This window comes from Mustela nivalis, assembly GCF_964662115.1.
Source record: "Mustela nivalis genome assembly, chromosome: 5".
NCBI lineage: Eukaryota > Metazoa > Chordata > Mammalia > Carnivora > Mustelidae > Mustela > Mustela nivalis.
This window is the reverse complement of record NC_139024.1, coordinates 147,921,647-147,941,644: the sequence shown is the minus strand read 5'-3', so window position 1 is coordinate 147,941,644 and position 19,998 is coordinate 147,921,647. Positions and strand designations below refer to the sequence as shown.

The following is a 19,998-nucleotide window of genomic DNA, read 5'->3' as shown; positions in this document are numbered from 1 at the left end:
CCCATAAAAGCCCAAGTGGGTGGAGGTCAAGATGATAAATAATCAGTACAATCCTTAGCACTATGACTAAACAAATGTTGACCACAGAAGTTAAACTTAAAATAGAAGCATGGAGACATTTATGTTCTATGACTTGTATGAAGGACTTTAATCATGCGTATAATTTGCCTAGAGGTCCTTAAATTTGGTTTTAGCCCCACAGTTTACTGAACCCAAGGCATATTTATAAAGCCTCCCTGAGAATTTCTGAGACAATTCCTTCAGACACAGGAGGTTGCAAAAATAGTCCAATGGTGGTGATTTCTGTGGCGTCATCCAGACTCAGGGCTCCTTTCCCAGTGCTATCACCTTCAGTTATGACTTTGGGCAAATTGTATTAGCCTCTTTGTCAAATGAAAATGGTAATGCCAAGCTACCGTGAGGTTGTGAGGAATTAAGACAATGCAGTGTCTGGTCAGGGAATGCCCAGCCAAAATGCAGACATTTACAGCAAAGGAGCGAATGACGGGAATAAAGGGAAGACTGTTCCATCTGACGTCGACTATTACCAGTCTTCCTTCTCAGATATGGAACTTCGAGATGGAATGCCTCTTTACAAAAGAAAGCAAGGGCTACAGGGAAAGGATCAAACAAAAGATCCATGAGGTCAAGGCTTTGTACTGAGAATTCCCCTCTATGTCCTTGTGGGACTTCTGACTCTTAGGTTAGCTTTCCATTTGCCAGCCACACTCCCAACACATTCTGTTTCCATTGGGCGGTGGTTTATGCACCCCCCCCCCCATGGCCACTCATGGGCAATGACAGAGCATAGGGAGCGCTTTGAAATATTATTGATGAAGTCAGCATAGGGTGGAAAATGGCACTTTTCTTTAATATGGTGCCCCGATGATAAGCAGGTACAGTAAGTACAGTGAGATGTCAGGCTAAAGGTCCAAAGGGTGGATTCAGCTGTGACTGGGAATGAATCAAGACGGGTTCAGGGCAATCCTGATGGCTTTTTCAGCTCCTCTGGAACCTGCTATCCCTGTTGTTTCCAATAATTCCTACTGGTGTGCAGGGATTTTCCCCTCCACTAATTCAGTGGTTGCTGGCACGTAGGTAACAGGGGATGGAGGACAGGGAAGTGAAGGGCGGCTCTGTCTCAGGAGCCCCAGTGTTAAGGCAAAGGGTTCGCTGGGAAGGGAGAGTCAGGAAGCAGCGGGGTGAGGTGGCGTGCACACAGGACGCAGTTTCGGCACCCCCCAACCCCCCCTTGAAACCCCGGTTGTGCACCATGTGGACATCGTGACCTTGGGCAGGCTGCTCCTTCTTGCCTTTGCACTCTTCTCTTCCTCTGAAAAATGGGTTTACTATCCCCTACCTCACATTGCTGCGAGGATTAAATACAAGTACGTGGTACATGGCACGTGGTTAGTGCTGCAAGCCTGTTCCTACACTTCCCCTTGCAAACTTGTTATTATTTCTATAAAGGTCCACCACCAACAGGCACGGACCCGCAGCAGGACAGAAGCAGCGCAGCACAAGTGAATACTGATGATGCAAGCCTGACTCTCAGCTGCAGATGATGTTTTGTATTTTTCTAATTTTATGTTTAGGTCATCTCTATACTCAACGCAGGGCTTGAACTCAGGACCCTGAGATCAAGGGTCACACGCTCTATCGACGGAGTCAGCCTGGTGCCCCACAAATGACGTTTTAATTTGATGGAGGAAAGGATACTGGAGAGCAAGGTAAGTACACTTTCTCTAATCTTCCTGCTTTCTCTTCTGACTCGCTTCTTGGCCTAAGACTGGAAGTCACAACAGATAAAGAACACCAGTGTTCCATGTCTCTGGACATGCAAGGTCCATGGCGAAGCCCCATCGAATCTTCCCAGGGGCACCACTTTTGCCTGTTTCTAAAACATTTCCACTACAAAGAATATACTCTTATTTTTTAAAAATATCTAAACCTTTCCAAATTAAAAAACTCAGCTGTTGTCCTAAATGTCTTTGATTTAACTAGAAAACAGAAAACCATATATCCAATCACTGTCTATTTTTGTTTAAGTGGGGCGGGAAGGGGCAGAGGAAGAGTGAGAGAGAGAATCTTAAGCAGGCTCCGTGCCCAGAGTGGAGCCCGACCTGGGGCTTGATCCCAGGACCCTGAGATCATGACAAGAGTCTAAATCAAGAGTCAGGTATGTAGCCAACTGAGCCACCCAGGTGCCCCCAATTACTGTCTTTTAAGTGATTCCCTCAGTCCCTATCCCCAGATGAAGTGTCCCGACGCCCAGCAAGCCAGCTCTCCCTCTCTCCCGCACGTGGCCCCGCACGTGGCCCCGCACGTGGCCCCGCACGTGGCCCCTTTCGTGGTCAGCCCTCGCCTCACGTGTCCATCCCACGTGACTCGCACTCCACCATCTCATCCTCTTTCAGGGATGCTGTTAAGAGATGCATTCAACCTTTGTGCCTTTTTTCTTCAATTTTTTTCTTCTACATCTTCACATCCCTCTTTTCCCCAGCGATCAGATGTACACAGGTGAGTGCAGGATGGAAATGCATACCCCAAGGCTCTCCAAAGTCACCTGCTGTACTTCTCGCACCTCATCTGGGGCAGGGGTCAGAGGACTTGCAAACGAGTTCTTACCTGATTGGGGCTGTCAGAGCAACACGGTTTTAAGATACAGCAAAAACACACTTTCTACTTGGCAAAACTATTTTTGTATTTCAAACTCATTTGGGATGTCAGATTCAGGTATTTGCCCTTTTGAGAAGAACACATTATCTAAGCGATTAAATGAGAAAAAAGAAAGAAAAATGAGAAAAAAGAAAAATTCTGATTGCAGTAGGGACTGCAATCAGAATTATGTCCAACAGTGGCAAAATGGAAAAAGAAAGCACACCCTCCAACTCACAGGGTATTAATAGCTCAGTGCGATCCTTGTGGACATAAAGCAAAGGCTTCCATCTTTCAGGAAAGGAGTAACTAGAAAAAAGGGGACTTTATAGACTTTCTCTCCTTGGAAATTGGTCATGGGTCAAGAATGACCAAATACTGTGCAGTAAGACATAACTAATTTATGTTATCAAAGCTATAAATGTATATTACTTATCTAAAATTTCTAAAGTGCTTATACACGTCTTGCCTGACGTTTTTCTCATTTTGATTTACGACTGGGGCTTCAAAGCCTGGAATTTAAAAGACTTGGCTTAAACCGTTATTGAACTTGTGATACTCAACTCGGAACAAGTACCCCAAATGAAACCTCTTCTGTACAAAGGGCTTAAGCAAACCAAGTTAGAATTTCCATGGAAACAGCCTAGAATTCTTGAAGAAGAGAGGACAAAAGCAAGCATGAAAATGCATTTATTTATTTTTTGGTTCCTCTTCACCTCAGCCCCTCCAAACCTCAGGCTGTCATCTTAGTGAACGTTCTCAAGCCTCAGAGGGAATTAAGAAGAACAATATTTGACAGGAGTGAGGAAGGAGCTAAATATAACTCCCCTGTGAGAGAAATGTATTCCAGAACCTTCTCTTTTCCCCTTCCTTCCCCTCTCTGGGCAATCTTGCCATCTTCCAGTGTTATTTTTGTGCCGTTCCTATTGCACAGCAATTTTAGCTGTTACTTGGTTGGGACCAAATGAAGATAACATCCTGAGATACGGTTTTGTCCTCCTTTGGAAGGGTCACTCCATATGAGAAAATGACAAAGGACCAGCTTCCAAATGAATATTGTATATATTCCCTCGCTAGAATTTCCATTTGCCTAATAGTTCAAAATTTTTAGAATGTTCTCATATAATTCATTCATTTAATCAACAAGGTGAGAGGTAGACAGAGCCACTGTGTCGGACGCTATCGACTCACATCTTACCAGCATGAACTGCTTCAAGATCACCCTGCTGGTAGGCAGAGGAACCGGGACTCAGCTGGCTCTTTGCTTTTCAGATCCATTGGTTTCTGTACCTCCTCAAATACAACCGGCCTGCCTGACCACTGTGGACATTAGGCCGTGGTTACACTCCCCTTTTAATTAGATATTAAGAACTTTTACTTATTTATAGATATATAGCCTAGTATTAGAAAGTAAAAATCTTGCCCTCTTTCCTACTGCTAATATTGATGTTAGCATAGATCAGAAATATCCCCAGGAAAGGTACAGCCAAGGGTAGGTGGGTTTTCCATTTCCCTGAGTGTGGCTATTTTTGACAAGCTTTTCCCAGAACCTTCTGACCTATTCTTCACTGATATATTAAAGTTTCATTCTAGAATTCAGCAATCAATATATGGCTTATTGAGGTCAAAAGTGACCTTTCACAAATCTGAAAAATTAAAGGTAGAATGTATCTTTTGGAGTAAAATAACCCGTGATGCACTGACTGAATTAAGTAGCTTAGAAATTATTTTGCACATCCCAAGACAGTACCTTGAAGTTGTGTAATACTCCTGCCTGGGAATAAGTTGGTCTTTATTTTTCTTTGGAAAATTAGAGACAATTAGCATTTGAGATTAAGATGGCTCTAACTAGGGTACTACTGGTCATCATAAAGAAGAAAGCATGATAGAGTCTGTTATCACAACTTTCTGCTGCTCCTAATTTTCGCAAAGGAATGGAGTTCAATAAAAGACATTGTATCACAGGTTTGGTAAATGCTAAGACTAAGGGACCGACTAACAATCCATTCCGTAATTAACGTAACATATACACTTTAAGACAATCAATATGAATTTGACAATCAGTCAAATGAATTTTGTCATCAAAATGAACTTGATGTTCTAATCCATGTTATCAGAGATTGCCACATCGATGTGCACAAAAATTTAAAAATGAACACATTCCAAAAGGTGACTTCCTTTTTGATTAGCTTTTACTGTAGGGTATGACGAGTACCACCAGTGATCATTTCAAGAGCTGACTCCGTATTTGGCTTTGGGCCAAGTCGTTGATGTATTTTAATATCTAAATAACCATGTGAGACCAGGATTACTGTCCCAATATTATAGAAATCAGTGAAAACCTCACCCCAAAGCTGGATAACAAAATTCAACCTACTCCATTCATATTGCTGGCAAGTGGTGGACTCTAACACCAAACCTCAGTTTACCCAACTCCAGCTTCGGATGGACTGGCCCCCTCTGCAGCCCACTCTTCTGAGTGACCGTTAGTTAAGCGATTTCCAGTGACATGAATAGTCCTTTAGGGTTCACTGTTGGAAGAGGACCTAGATCATTTGTTGAATGTAAGAAAGATGCTGGGTTAATAAAATTTACTTAAAAGGTATAAAAACAGGGCATCTGGGAAGCTTTCTGCTCACCCAAAATGTTACATGTAAATCATGGTCATTAAAAGGAGAAATCGTCCTACCCTTACGACAAAATTAGAAACAAACAATGCAACAGAAGTTTTTAAAAATTATATTTAATACAAGTGAATAGATTAGAAGATCTGAAATGTTATAAAGCAATATACACAATGAATAAATAATTTGCACAGGAGAGTCATGTCTACGTTACATAACACTGTCTAGTACGGGAATACTTAAAGTAAATCCAGTGATAATGGAGAAAGTCCATAAAAATGCTAACCTGTCTTCCCTTGTATGAAATTGTTCAAGTATAAAAATCCAATACAGTGTAAAATAGTATTCAATTTAGTTTAAGAATAAAAATTGCAAATATTGCAGTTTCGGAAGAAAAAAAGTAAAGCAGCATTTTAAAACTGCACAAACTACGTAAGAATAGTGTCACGCTAATGAAATACCAATAAATGAGATCTACACGAGCAAAACTTAGAGAAGGAAGCATGAAACTAGCAGTATCTCTCGTTTAAAAAAAAAAAACCTAAAAACAAAAATAAATTAAAATGTGTTAATGTAAGAGTATTCTCTTATACAGTGCACATATGAATTTAAATAAATCCAAGTCAACATCTTTCGTTGGATAGGTTAATATTTAATATGCTACATCTAGACCTACTAAATAATTTATGCCATGAGATGAATACATAATTTTACAGTGTCACATCTAAAGTTCCTTTCTTTAGAGTGCAGCATAGTAAAACTTAAAAATAAATATCTTAAATAGCATTACTATTAAGGCACAGTATAAACCACATTATCGTTAACCTTTGAAGAACTGTAATCTCAGTCACCTTGTTGTCTCGTGTACTGTGTTCACTAATAAATAGTTTTAAATATGACTCTGAAATAGATACTAAAAAGTGTAAAATTATTTAAAAAGGGAGGGGGGGATAAACGTCCTTAAGACAGTTCTTAAGGGTTTAGAGTCTGCAAACTTTGCCTGCCTTTAATCGTAAGCCACGAGTCAACACAATCAATAGAAAGAGAAGGCTGTTGTAGTAAAAGCCTGATCCTAGTTCAGAATCAGAACTGCTGACACCAGCAGATACAAGTTTCCCAAAATTGAAACAGGATGGGGAGAGGGATTAGAATGTGACAAGCTCATCAAACAAGCACAAGTGATGTGTTCTTTCCAGAACTGTGTGTGTTATTGATTGTCTGTACAGCTGCTGCACCCATTAATTCCACATCACTTGCTCCACAGTCCCGCTCATCCGCAGGAGAGATGAGAAAATCGCTTTGGTGCCTGTCCACCGCTTCACCCACTGCCACGCTCCCAGCTTGATTGTTCGATGCCCATTTTTTTTTTTGAGAGAGTAAGAACGTGATCTTCTTACCTGAAAAAGTTCTAGAGGCCGTAGTGACTGCTAAAAAAATGACAATCAGTGCTTTCACCATTGTGTGTGTGTGTGTATGTATGTGTGTGTTTTAAATCTGCTTTTAAAGTCATTCAAGCTACATATTGCTCGCTCTGTATTCCCTGGTTCGACTAGATTCAAAGAGCGTCCCCTAACTTGTAAAAGGCAGTTTGCTTCCCTGATACTATAAAAAGAGCAAAAAATAAAAACCCCGTGTTCAAAGTGAAGTTCCACGGTTTCCTCCCACTTTCCTCGACTCAGGCTCTCTTTGGGATCGATTTCCAAAACGGCGCCCACTCCCCTCTCTCTGTCATCTACGACACTACTGGAGTATAAAAAAAAAGAAGAAGAAGAATTCTGCTTCACGAGAGCATAGCTTTGCTTTTTTTTTTTTTTTTTTTTTTTGCTTTTTTTTTTTTTTTGCTTTTTTTAGTCCCTCCTGAAAAGCTGTGAGGTCGACGTTCCCTCGCCTCACCTACGACCCGCCGGGCAACGGTGGGGGGCGGGGGGCGGGGAGGGGACGCGAGCCGCCCCCGCTCCCGGGGCCGCCCTACTGCATGCGGTCGGTCTGCAGCTGCTGCGGCTGGTACTGGCCGAAGGCGGCGGCGGCGGCGGCGGCCGCGGCGGCGGCGGCGGCCGTCCCGGGGGCGGCGGCGGTGATTGGCTGCTGCACGGCGTAGCCGTAGCCCCCCGCGGTGACGTAGCCGGCGGCGGCCGGGGAGGCGGCGTACGGGTACTGGTCGTAGGCGGCGGCGGCGGCGGCGGCGGCGGCGGCCGCCGAGTACTGGGCGTAGGCGGCGCCCGTGTAGTCGATGTACGGGGCGGTGGAGGCGGCGGCGGCCGTGGGCTGCACGTGCGGGATGACCACGCCGGGCTGCACGAACGCCTGCGGGTACACGTAGTGGGCGGGGATCCTGCGGAGGAACGGGACCGCGGGTCAGGCGCCGCCGGCCTCCCGCCCGCAGCGCGGCGCGTCCGGAGATCAGACAGACTCAAATTTAGTGGTTATTACGAGCATAGGGTTGCCACAATATCTCCCGGCCCGGGGGTCCGCCCGAGGGCTCCGGCGGTAGCCGGCCTCGCGGGGCGCCCCGAAAGGAACTGAGCGACCAGAAACTGGGGGGATGGTGGGGGGACGGGGGTGCCCCTCCCTGCTGGAGGTCGGATTTAGGATCGGTTAAGAGCACCGGCGCTGATCGTTCAGCAGAAGTTTGGCAAACCAGTTGCAGGTTCGGGAGGGCTGCGCACCGGAGAGGTGGTGGATAGATACATGCTTAATTGATTTTTGAGACTTTTGGAAAATTCTGCAGCGAGTTCGTAAAACTGTGCAGCAAAGAGGGGAAAAAAAAATGCTCAACGATGAATAGGATAGGAGAGGACTCCAAAGGTAATCTCTGATCATTCAATTCGGGGCGGGGTGGGGGCAGAGGGGAGGGGGTTGGCCGATTTCCCAAAACTGAAATAAATTTTCCCACAAAATCCGTATGTTTATTATCATGGCAACCCTACTTGAAATTGCTTGGCAGACTCAGCACACATTAATCTCTCTGCAACCTCAGTCACCCTTATTAAAAATAATGATGATAAAAGAAGCAGGCGACAAAATTAAAAAAAAAAAAGGAGTTTAAAAGTTCACAAGTGTGGTAAACACAGCAGAATCACACTTCTCAAACGAACTGTAGTGCAGCTCACTCTATCACAAGAGGCTGTTGTGGGAAGCTACAGAAATGCTATTAACATTCATGGCAGTGATTCCCAAAGAGATGTGCAGCACGCTTTTTGCCTTTCTTTTCTTTCTTTCTCTCCATAAAATTCGTAAGGACACAAGGGTCAACCAAACCTGTTTGACTATCAGGCACCTGAAGGTCAGCCAGCTTGTTTATCTCTATGCAAGACAGACAGAAGGGGTTTTGGGGAAATGATGAGGTTGAGGGAAAAGGTAGGAATAGGAATAGCTCTAAAATTCATATAAACTTAAAAGGTTTACATAACAAAATGAGTAAGGAAACATTTTTTTTTTTTTTGCACAAATACTAACTCTTGTTATATCCTCCTAATCAACAAGCAGATCAGCATGTTTGTTTTAAATCTGCCCTACTCACAGATTTTTAATACATATCAATTGTATTATGTATTATCCTGTAAAAGTTCAAGAAGCAACATCAAATACCTTTATAAATTACACATTCAGAGATCACATACAAGACACATTCCAAGGACCTTACTTAAAAGTTAATTTTGTTAAAAAAAAAATCACAAGAGGTATTTAAATAAAAACCATGCATTTCAATTCTCACTCTTGCGATTCATTACTGCCCTTTTAAACGCTACCATGACTATCTGATTTATTTTCATCTTTCTTTAAAGCAATCTCCATCAGAACCCCCTATATTTCTAAAAATATGACACTCTAATGCCATCTGGTTGTTGGCAAAGCCAGCTTAACAGGAAGTACAAGCAACAAGTAACGATCCTTATTTTAAAGAATTTTAAAGAACTCAAGACCGAAAACTTCACATTCAGATTTCTGAAAACACAGATTTTTGCTTTGCCTTTTCAGAGTTTCACAGAAAATCCTTATTAACCAACACCCATGGAAAAGATGAATTTATCACAGAGGGTGGTGAACTTTGACCCCGATGATAAAAATACACTCAATTTTACTAGACTTGTAGATCTTTCCCAGTGCCAGGAGAAAAGACGTCATCAAGTGTTTCTGAGGACACTTAGAGATGTTCTTAGCTACTTGTCAGAAACCAGACGCACGGTCATACACACACTCCAGACTTTTTTCTCTAGGTCAGGTGACTGACTCACTCACAGCGACAGGTGTGGCTTTATGAAACCCGGTCCCCGGAGGCCACCGGGTCCGCAATGTGCAGACGCGGCAAGAGAGCCTCCACTCAAGGCAGTTTACACGTGGTGATGGACAGCAGGGGCTGCAGCTGGGCTATTTTTGATCCTGTCATGCGACAACGGTTTCCAGCGGGCAAAATGTCTTTATAAGGCCAAAGTAAAACATCTATCAGTTGCGAAGTCCAGCCAGAATGAATCTCCCTGATACGGAAACGTTAACCCCTGTACTCCCAAAGTTCTAAGGACCATGGAATGGCTACCAGGTTATCTTGGAATGAAGGCTGGTAACTGAAAGTAAGTGTAGCCTACAAAAAGGCAGGATGAAGTCTGTGTGTGTGTGTGTGTGTGTGTGTGTGTGTGTGTGGAATGCACTGGAAGATAGGGAGGCCTGCTTATAGGACTCTTGTCTCTGCACTGATTTTACATGAATAGTTTTCATTTGATAATGCCAACCAATGAGAGTGCAGAGTTCCCTGGCATATCAGAACCCTACACGAAGTCTGGCAAGGGTTAGGAATATGATTGGAAGGCACAGGAAACCCCAGCAGCGTTAGAGGCTCGGGGAAAGGAAGAGTCCAGAAGACCCCGGACAACCTAAAATACCTCGGTTTGGGAAGGAAAGCAGGAAAGGACCAAAGGCTAGGATGTTGCCTCAGAAGGCATTTTTGCATCAGGAGGTCTCTGACTAGTTTAAGGAGCCCCTGAAGTCAATCTGGGAATCTGTCCCCCCATGAGATACCTACCAGTGTCCCCTCCCTCAATCACACAGTGGCCATACCTCGAGGTTACAAAAGCACAGGAACGAGGCAGATAACCTTGGGCAACTGTCGAAGAACACTGACTACATTTTTTCCTTTTCTTTTTTCTGACGTCTCTTTGCGACTTTTGACACCCTAACTGGTTTCCTCTTCCAGTCGATCACCAGACTGCTGGCAAAGTCTTCATTTTATTCGCCTGTTTAGTAACCTGTGGCCTCACTGGCATACTAGGCCTTTAATGCTTCTGGCTCCAAAACATTCCTTCCAGCACCTTTCCACCTTTCCTCGAACCCAGGTCAGCTGGACTCCTCTGCGCTCCCTGGACAAGCCACATGTTTCCAGATCTTTAGGTTTTTGCTCATGCTGTCCCTCTGCCAGGGAAGCCAATCCTCATTCCAAGTATACTTGTTAAAATCCAAATCCTATCCACCTAGCTCTAGCACTCACTATCTACAGAGGCTTCAGGAGTTTGGATCACATTCTGATTTCACATTTCTCATATGTGACATGAACCCAGTATTTCCAATCCTGAATTGCTGTGCATTAAATAACATTATCTATGCACGGAGCCCACAATGATGAATCAAGTAGGCACTCAATGCAAAAGAACCTTATCTTCCACCATCCTTTAAAAATCTAGGTCAGCTTCTACCTCTTTCAGGAAGACTTCTTGGGTCCCACGAACCTGATGTCTCTTCTCCCTGTCTGAAGCCACAACCCTTCTGGGGGCCCCTCAATTTCCTTACTAGATAACAGGGGGGAACGGAATTGTGTCTTTCTGGCTATAACTTGACAGAGGAAAGAACACGGCTTTTGAGGTCAGGGAAACCATGATTCTGAACCTAGCACTAAACTCTATTCCTTACTAGCCCTGTGGCAAGTTAATTAACCTCTCTGTATCTGTTTTGTCACCCCTGGAAAGGACATTCACAGGCTGACAAGAACAGCCTGAGTCAAAGACGTATTGTGAGAATTACATGATTTATGTAAATCTCTTACTAGTACCGTGCGTGTAGGAGAGGTTCACTTAATGTTACTGCCCCTCCTGCCCCCTTAGCGAATAGTAGAGTATCTAGTACAATGTTAACAGAACTAGCATAAAACTGAGCACTTAAGGGGCATCTGGGTGGCTCAGTCAGTTAGGCTTCTGCCTTCAGCTCAGGTCCTGAGATCGAGCCCTGCATTGGGTTCCACACTCGGCCAGGAGTCTGCTTCCCCCTCCCGTTCTGCCCCTCCCCAGCCCTCGCTCTCTCTCTCTCTGTCTCAAATAAATAAATAAAATCTTCAAACCCCTCCCCCCACAGAAACCCTGACCACTTAAAGGTATACTGAATAAACATTTAAGGGAATTTCAACCTGATCTAAACCAGCCTCGAATTTTCTACTCACAGATACACAGTCTTTCCTCTCTAAGGTTTCAATGAGAAAATGCTTCTTGCAAACAAAATATTTCTAAGACCTTGCTTAGCAAATGCACCAGTATCTATACACCTGCCCACTGTGTTACATCAGAAATTCCTTCAAGCCAAGATTTTCTCTTGAAAAGCCCAGAATCATCTGGGGGCCAATGAAGCACCACATAAAAGAAAAAAATTAGTTCAGTTACTACAATTTCAAACCAATCAAGTAAGATTAAAAATTCTCAAGCTTCTTTCCAGGCCTAAAATAAGAATGTGTGGCATTCCAACAGAATTGAGGATGACCAGGTGTGATCTGTTAGGTACAGACTCTGGGAATTAGAGCAGTGTTAAAAACCCCTTAAAAAAAGAAAAGAGAAGGTTCACTTGGTCCACCTGGAATGCTATCTATTTCTAATAAGAATTTCAAGTTCAAACAATATAGGCAAACAGTAATAATCACCATCCTTTATAAAGACAGCTTAATATTAGCAGGGATGAACAATAAAGTTACTATCAAAGCATGCTTGATTTAAAATTTCCATAGGACATTTTATTCTCGTCATTCTTATTTTCCTCGTGATACTTTCTTTCTCAACGATCTATGCAGACTACGACAGCCAGTCCAAATTTCTATGTCGAGCTCTCCATATCCTCAATAAAGAGTCTGGTGTCTCCATGCCCTAAACCTTTCCTCTTCTCTGTCTTCGCTTATGCTCAACTCACCCCTTAGCCCTCCTTACCTGTCCAGGACATAGCACTGGTCCAAGACTAGTTCAAGTTCCATGAAGCCTTGTCCAACCTCTCCAATTAATTCACCTGTTTTCTGGCTATTCTGAATTCTTTTTGTCCTAAATACCCAGTATCTTAGCAATTAATCGTTCTTGACTGGTGTGTATTAGTTTGGCAGTCTCTTTATTTTGTATCATCTACTCAGCACAGCAAAACATTAATACATGCTAATACCTGTTGATCGATTTAGCTGTGTAACTGTTTCAAGATTATGGTGAGATCATGACTAAGTTCATCACCACTTGTTAGGATGTATGTTCTCCTCCCCAATCCCACCTTCCACATAGTCTAGACCAACGAGGAGAGATCTACAGATGTAAATGGCCCCATCAACCCACCATTTGTTGTGAGTACACAGGGTGGCTGGGATAGGGCGCTGAGATAGCTATGGAGATATGAAGCTCCTTTCTAATCATATTGGACAGAATACTCTTCCATGGTTTAAAAAAGTAAGAGTTGGTGGTAAGGTGAGGAACCCCTATGTTAAAAGGAGAGTTTTAAGAAGGTATCCATGGGGGCGCCTGGGTGGCTCAGTGGGTTGAGCCTCTGCCTTCGCCTCAGGTCATGATCTCAAGGTCCTGGGATCGAGCCTCACATTGAGCTCCCCACTCGGCGGGGAGCCTGCTTCCCTCTCTCTCTCCCCGTCTGCCTCTCTGCCTACTTGTGATCTCTCTTTCTGTGTCAAATAAATATATAAAATCTTAAAAAAAAAAAAAAAAAAGGAAGGTATTCATGGAAAACAGCTTGACCCTTCCAAGTCAAATGATTATTACTCTATCCTTGGAGACACATCAGGCGGATATCTGTCTGTCTGTCTGTCTATCTAGAATCTGACCTTCTCAGGTTACACAGATGTTTAGGTGCTAAGCTGGAGAAGAAAATATACCTGAGGATAAAACACTTCTTGAACAATAAGAATATTTAAAAAGGGAGCTGAAACCTCTAAAACTGGAGTTCTAGCAATGTCATTCAGGTAGAATGCAGCTCAAACAGACTCTAAGGGGTCAGAGTAAATTTAGGTGGTAGGGATCGCCCACTTACGGTGTCCAAACAGAAGGGAAAAAAAGGCACTCAGAGGAGGAAAGCTGGCATCACAGAGCCCAAAGGCAACAAAAAGATGAGCAGCCTTTTCATCTGAGTTAGGTCTGAAAGGTGGAAGTTAGTACCACTCGACTCCCAAAACTGGCTAGTGTCAGTGAAATCTGATGAGTGTTTGTTGAATCTTTAAATGAGAAGGCCTCAAAGTGGATGCACATTGCCCAAGAAAGAGCACCATTCCCAGAAAACTCCCCAGTAAAACAGAAACTTAGGACATGCAAGCAATGAAATCTGTATTCTCACAGAGGGAAATCACACCATTTAGCACTCACTACAAAAATTTGGTTAAGTGGAAGTCACAGGCTACAGCTTAAAAGCAAGGAAAAAAAAAAAAAAAAAGGCCCTTTGCTTCCCATGGCAAAGTCAAAAGTCAACACTCCTCAACACCACCACCAACATCAAAAACACAAAGAGCCCCTTCCCCGAGGAAAAGAAAACACTTTCACTACAGCTCTTTTCAATTAAGTAAAAAGCACACAGTTTAGCTATCAACACCACTTCATTACTGTAATAAATAAAAATAAAGCACACGGAGGTCTATTGACTATTGTGAAAAATAAAACAACAACACCCACATCCATGCATCGTTAATCACCATCTGAGCTTGTGTGTCTGAGTCTACTGGTTACAGAGTTTAATTCCAAACAGAACTATTCCACCTCTTACATCGTATCCTTCTGATCAGTTAGCTTAACTGAATACGAGCCCTGTCAGGTTAGAAAGAGATAAATAACATTGAGTCAAGTTGAACAGTAATCACGGTGCTGGGACACAATCGTCTCGTTCACAAGTCATACCTGGTAGTTTTGTTTTGTTTTGTTTTGTTAATCATAAGCTCAAAATGTGTCTGGTTTGGAGGCTGCAAACTTGGTCAGAAACTTGACTCATCTAAAAATATTTATATCATCAGCATCAAAAAGGTACAAACGTTTATAAATATGTATCACAAGGAACTTTCTGTGACATGATGATCTTGTCTGCATGTAACAAGGCAGGTTAACAGATGCCTATGGAAACTTAGGAGGGCATGATGAGTTGACTTACCCAAAAGGTCTTTGTATGAGGGCTGGATGAAGCTGTTGAACACCGAAGGCAAAACCTAGCAATAAAACATACCACATTCTCTATTTGTGCATGGTTAGGCATGCATTACTCCTACATATAAAATGCAATCACAACTTTCACTTAGAGAAGATCACCATTCTTTTGAGGCCTTATAATTATAAACATTATATATAAAATATTATATATATTACAAACATATATATATTTAAAAGTTCTTTTTATTAATGTTATCATTATAAACATATATTATAACTAACTAAATATATATATTTAAAAGTTCTTTTTACTAATGGTATCATGAACCCAAGTAAAAATTTTAATAAGCTACAGGTGGATACTAAAAATTATCTGCAAAGTTTGACAGTCCCACAAGAAGACCCTTAGAAAATCAGACCAGGGAAAAATTCTTATGGAATGAAACCAGGAACAACAGGACTTGATAATGAAGTTACATGTCACAAGTATTCCTGCAGTTCTGAATCACGATCTATAAAAAGTTTTTGTAATTTAGAACATGCTGGACAATGCTTTGGAAGATTATGGGTTTTACAGATTATGGTATTAAAAAATTCACAAAAACAAAGTCTCCTTTTTGGGATCGCACACACACAAACACAAGTTGTTGGTCTGTTTGTTTCTTTTTTTAACAGAAGTGTTTTAATGTTCATGAATGTGGGCATATGTGCTCACTTTCTTGACAATCGAGTTCCCCAGTAAATGCATTTTACTAGGATGGAAGTGTCAACCATCCCAAAATTTCAGATGGCAACACTTGAGTAAAGAGGGAAATAACTTAACAAAACCAAGTTGCTCACCCAAGAAAAAGATTCCCATTTGCTCAACAGTCAACTCTTAATTATTTGTGCTAATGGCAAGGGCAGTGTTGTAAATAATCCAAAAGGTCAAATTTTCACATAGATAAAAGCCTGCTTCCCTTTTGACCACTTTGGAGTAAAACATTTCCCATCTCTACATGTCAGTTTCTTTCTTTATCTGTTACAGGAGGACCCAGGCATACCTGAAATCTCCCCCATTTTCTTTAACTACTAAGTAGTCTGTGGTTTAGTATTAAAGCCTTACCATCCAGACCCCATCCCCTACCCCCTACCCCCAGGCTTCTCCTGGTCAGAGCTCAAGTTGGATTGCCGCTCTGAGGACAGGGCCATGGTGGTAGAAAGAGAGACAACAGTATGTAGGGAAGTATAACCAGTGGGAGGTGACACATTGAGCCCACATAATCCACATGTGAATGATCTACAAGTGGCTAAAAACTGGACAATAAAAGAGTAGACTGTGACTGTATGTCATACCTGAAACAGATGAGTCAAGCCTAAGTCTGGGTGGGTACAAACTGTCCAGACCCCCAAGATCTACTTTTGCACATAGGTACATTTCAAGTCCTGCAAGAGCCGGTGACAACGCTCATTTAATGTGTTGGTTAGAATAACCAGCCTGGTTCAACTTTACTAAACATCTACAGTGTCTTCTGAATCAGGGATTCCTTCTATTCAGAAGCTGGGATGTGGGGGGAGGGGTCTCAAGGTGGGGGGGGGGGGTAGGAGGAACATTTCTCACCTGGTTGCATGATCCTTGGTTTTGCGCCCAAGTATGCCAGATTCACATTGGCTTTCCTGCCATCAATGATGGGGTTCGGGTCCTTGCAGGCTCTTTCAGCAGCAGCTCGGTCAGCCATGGTGACCTTAGCAACATACACACACACACAGACATACGTACAAAGCTCTAAGTCAACCCCCCCGAAGGAAACCAAGAATCACCCTGGAGAAGTCATTCACGAGAAAACTAAGGGGGTTCTTAAACTTTTCCTCTTTCCTTTTCTTTCTTCCTTTTTTTTTTTTTTTTTCCTGGAACTTACTCCTGGATCCCCCACCAAAAAAAAAAAAGAAAAGAAAAGAAAAGAAAAAAAAAAAACCCAGAGAGGAAGAAAGAAACACCCCCCTCCCCATACTTCAAAAGTCTTCAGGGCGCTAGTAGGGCCTAGCAGGGAGTCGGAAGCCTGAATTCCGTCTTGGAACTCTAGATCCTCCCGCCCCCGACCGCCTCCCACCCCCCAGGTCCCTACCCAGCCTAAGAGGCACCGTTTGCTTTAAAGAAAGTCCAGCCTCACATCCGCCCCGTGCTCCCAGCCACCAGCAAGCACTCCCTAACGACAATAGCTATTGTCCTACTCTGGAGCTCCCGGCTCTCCGGCAGCTGAATTTGCACGCTTAAATCCCCAGGAGGCTTAATATGCTCTCTTTCAGTTCAGCAAAGAGCCAGAGGATCATCTTTTTTAAAGAATCCATCTTTGCAATTAAAAAAAAAAAAAAAAAAGTGGGGGGATGGCATAAGGAGTAGAGCCCTAGACCTCCTGGGGTGTCCCCTCCCCGCCCCAGCCAGAACGCCTGAAGACAACACGCATTTTTACCAAGCAACAGCGCGCTTAACCACCGGCCTCCCACCCCGGAGTGCGATTCCGAGGGGCTGCGGCCCCTCCCTCCCAGCCCTGCGCACCCGCAAATCCAGCAGTGGTTAGTGCTCTCCTTCCACCCCCGCTCCGCCTGTCCCCCCGACACCGCAGGGCGCTGGGACCCCTCGAAACCCCGCGAGGGAGCAGCCGGCCCTCCCTTCCCCAGCTCCGCCGCGCGCAAACTTTCAGTTCAGCCGGGAGCAAAGGGGCAGCGCCGCCCCCGTCCGCGGGGTTCCTCACATTGTCACGCCGAGCCCCCCACTGCAAGCCCCGACCCCCGAGGCCCTGCGCCGCCCCGAGCCTCCCCGCCCCCCGCAGTCCTCGGTCTCCCCGCCGCCCTTTGTCGCCCCCACCTCCCCCTCCCCAACCCCACCCCAGCCCCCCGCCGCGCAACTTACAAATCCGTAGCCCCGGGACTTGCCCGTCTGCCGGTCGGTGATGACCACCGCCTCCTCGATCTCGCCGAAGACCTCGAAGTACTTGCGCAGGCTGGCGTCGGTGGTGTGGTAGGGCAGCCCCCCGACGAAGATCTTGGTGTACGTCGTGTCCTTCTGGGTCGTGTGCATCTTCGCGCCCGCTCCGCGGCTCGGGCTCCGGCTGCGGCTGCGGCTGCGGCTCGGGCAGCGGCTGCGCCTCCTCCTCCGGCTCCGCGTCTCCCGCACCCTTTCGCGGCCGCCGGGGGCCAAGGGCGAGCGCGGGGGCGAGGGCGGCGGCGCGGCGGGGGCGAGCGGCCGGGGGCGGCCGAGGGCGCGGGGCGCGCGGCTTCCGAAGTCGCCAGCAGCCCCGGAGACTTGACTTCTCTCTCTCCTCCCGCCCCCCCTGCCGGTCACGGTACAAATTCTCCGGATCGTCTGGGTTAGGATCCTGCTCTATAGAATGTGCAAGCGGTTTCCACTCACCCGGCTGGGAGGCCAAAAATGAAAAGAGAGGGTGGTCCTCGAGCGAAGAAGCGGGCGCGTTTAGAGGTAGATTTTTTTTTTCTTTCTTGGAAATTAGGTAGGTGTCTTGGGTGGGGCGTGGGTAGGGTCGGCGGTGAGCGCGTCCGGGCGCGGAGGTGGGCGGGCGGGGGGCGCGGCGGCGGGGCCGGGGGTGGGGGACTCCGCGCCGCTGGGGCTCCGGTTCTGTCCCTCCCGCCGCGGAAGCTGGAAGACAAGTGGCTAGGACGGCTCTCCACCTCTCTGCTCCCTTCCCCCGCGGGCCGGGGGTCGGCGCCCGGCTGGGGAGGGGGCGGGCCGGACGCCTGCGATTGGCCGCGGCCGCACCTGGGGTGCCCGGCGCCGCCGCCCCCCAGCTGTTCGGAACAGCTGCTTCTCTCCCGGCGCGGCGCTGGGCCGCGGGGCTCGGGCCCTGGAGCCGGCGCTGGGGCAGGGCTGGGGATGGCCCGAGGCGGCCTTGCTCTCGGCGTCGCCTGCTCTAACCCGTCCAAGTCCTGGGGACTCGGCGCGGTCCTAGCCGGGACCCGGAGCGCACACACTGCGTCCGGAGGGAGCTGCGTCGCTTTTCCAAAACGGCGACGCGAGCTCTTTGCGCGCGGCCACGGTGACAGGGCCGGCGACCTGGACTGACGAGCTGGGGGCCGGGAGGCCTGGGGCGGTTCGTGAAAAGGCCAGTTCCTTGCCGGGCGGGGAGGGCCGAGCCGCGGAACCCGGGTCTGATAGTCTGGGGTGTGGAGAGTGAGTAGGAGGGTCCCCAACCTTCCTTGTCCCCCAGAGAGCCAGTGCTGGAGAGAACCGGCGAGGCAGAGCCAGAAGGGGGTAAAAAATACAGGTTAGGGCTTGGGTGTGCTGGAGAAAACCATTAGCTTGAATTGCTCACGGCCCCAGCCAAGCCAAGTAACCGTAGACACCGCCTTCTATTTCAGAGGACCATAAATTAGTACTTTAGCCCCTGCAGTTAACCAAATTTGTGTTTCCTCCCTACTCACTCCTCCCTAACTATTCGGGGAGATTTGGTACCTATTTCTCATTATAAATCTTTTTTTTTTTTTTTCTTTCCCGAAGCATTTCCTTTCTTTTGAATTGCAAGACTGTTTAGTGACTCGACCTCAACTGTTTTACTAGGATGTACTGTAATTGTAAAAAGGGTGATTTTTGAAATCGACTTGTTACATAACCACTGGTTTCTACCAGCAGACCTTTAAAGCCTTTGTAGAAAATACAGACTTGAGTGCAACCCCTATATATTTATTTTTTTTAATATCAGCTTTTTGCAACTTCTTTTTATCAAGAGTACATTCAATTAAGCATAAAATCCTTGTCCTATCTGAGGTTTGGAAGAAGGTATTTAATGTGAGCAGAATGTCCCCCCCCCCCACCCCCTCCTTTTGGAGCATGAATTGCTTTTAAGTCATTTCCATCAGGAGCGTCTGCTGAAGTCCATACATTAGTTGCCCCTGGGCGGCACCATTTATTCCCTTTAAAGCAGGTCAGTATGTTAACCTATTAGAGAAGCACATATTTGTGTTTCTGTTTCCAGGGCACCTTTGCAGTCAGCCCAGAAGGATGAGATACATTGCACTTGCCGAAGGGAACGGGAACGCACATATCCTCGGACTTTTCACCTTGTTGCCTTCTGCATGAAGTTGGCCTTTTGGGGTCGTGAGTTCCTTTAAGTTTGAACCCCCAGTGGCTGATATGGAGAAATGAAAAATCTAAAGGTTTTTGGAGAATTTTTTAAAAATCCAATTGAAGAAAAACAAGGTACTTTACAGGCATATGAGAGCCAGAAAGGGAAATTTTAAATAGCACTCTCTCCTATTGCTTAAGCAAGAGTACGTTTCAAAGGGACTCTGTGTACTGGTGTGATGAAAGGTAATTTTTAAAACTTAGAGAAACAAAGCAGCCTATGAAACAAAGGAGGCATGTT

At 45.4% G+C, this 19,998-nt stretch overlaps 1 protein-coding gene across 2 annotated transcripts; it reads right to left on the bottom strand.

Moving 5' to 3' along the window:
- Positions 1–5,381: 5,381 nt before the first annotated feature.
- RBM24 (RNA binding motif protein 24) lies at positions 5,382–17,822 on the bottom strand. Of its 2 annotated transcripts, none has more exons than XM_082731844.1 (4): positions 17,532–17,822; positions 16,242–16,365; positions 14,646–14,700; positions 5,382–7,614 (listed from the first exon to the last, which is right to left on the bottom strand). In XM_082731844.1, exons 1-4 carry the CDS (start codon positions 17,697–17,699, stop codon positions 7,251–7,253), a joined length of 711 nt encoding a protein of 236 aa, XP_082587970.1. In that variant the 5' UTR covers positions 17,700–17,822; the 3' UTR covers positions 5,382–7,250. The 2 variants fall into 2 exon arrangements, with proteins under 2 accessions (XP_082587970.1, XP_082587971.1); XM_082731845.1 differs by lacking the exon at positions 17,532–17,822 and adding an exon at positions 17,178–17,492.
- Positions 17,823–19,998: the final 2,176 nt, after the last annotated feature.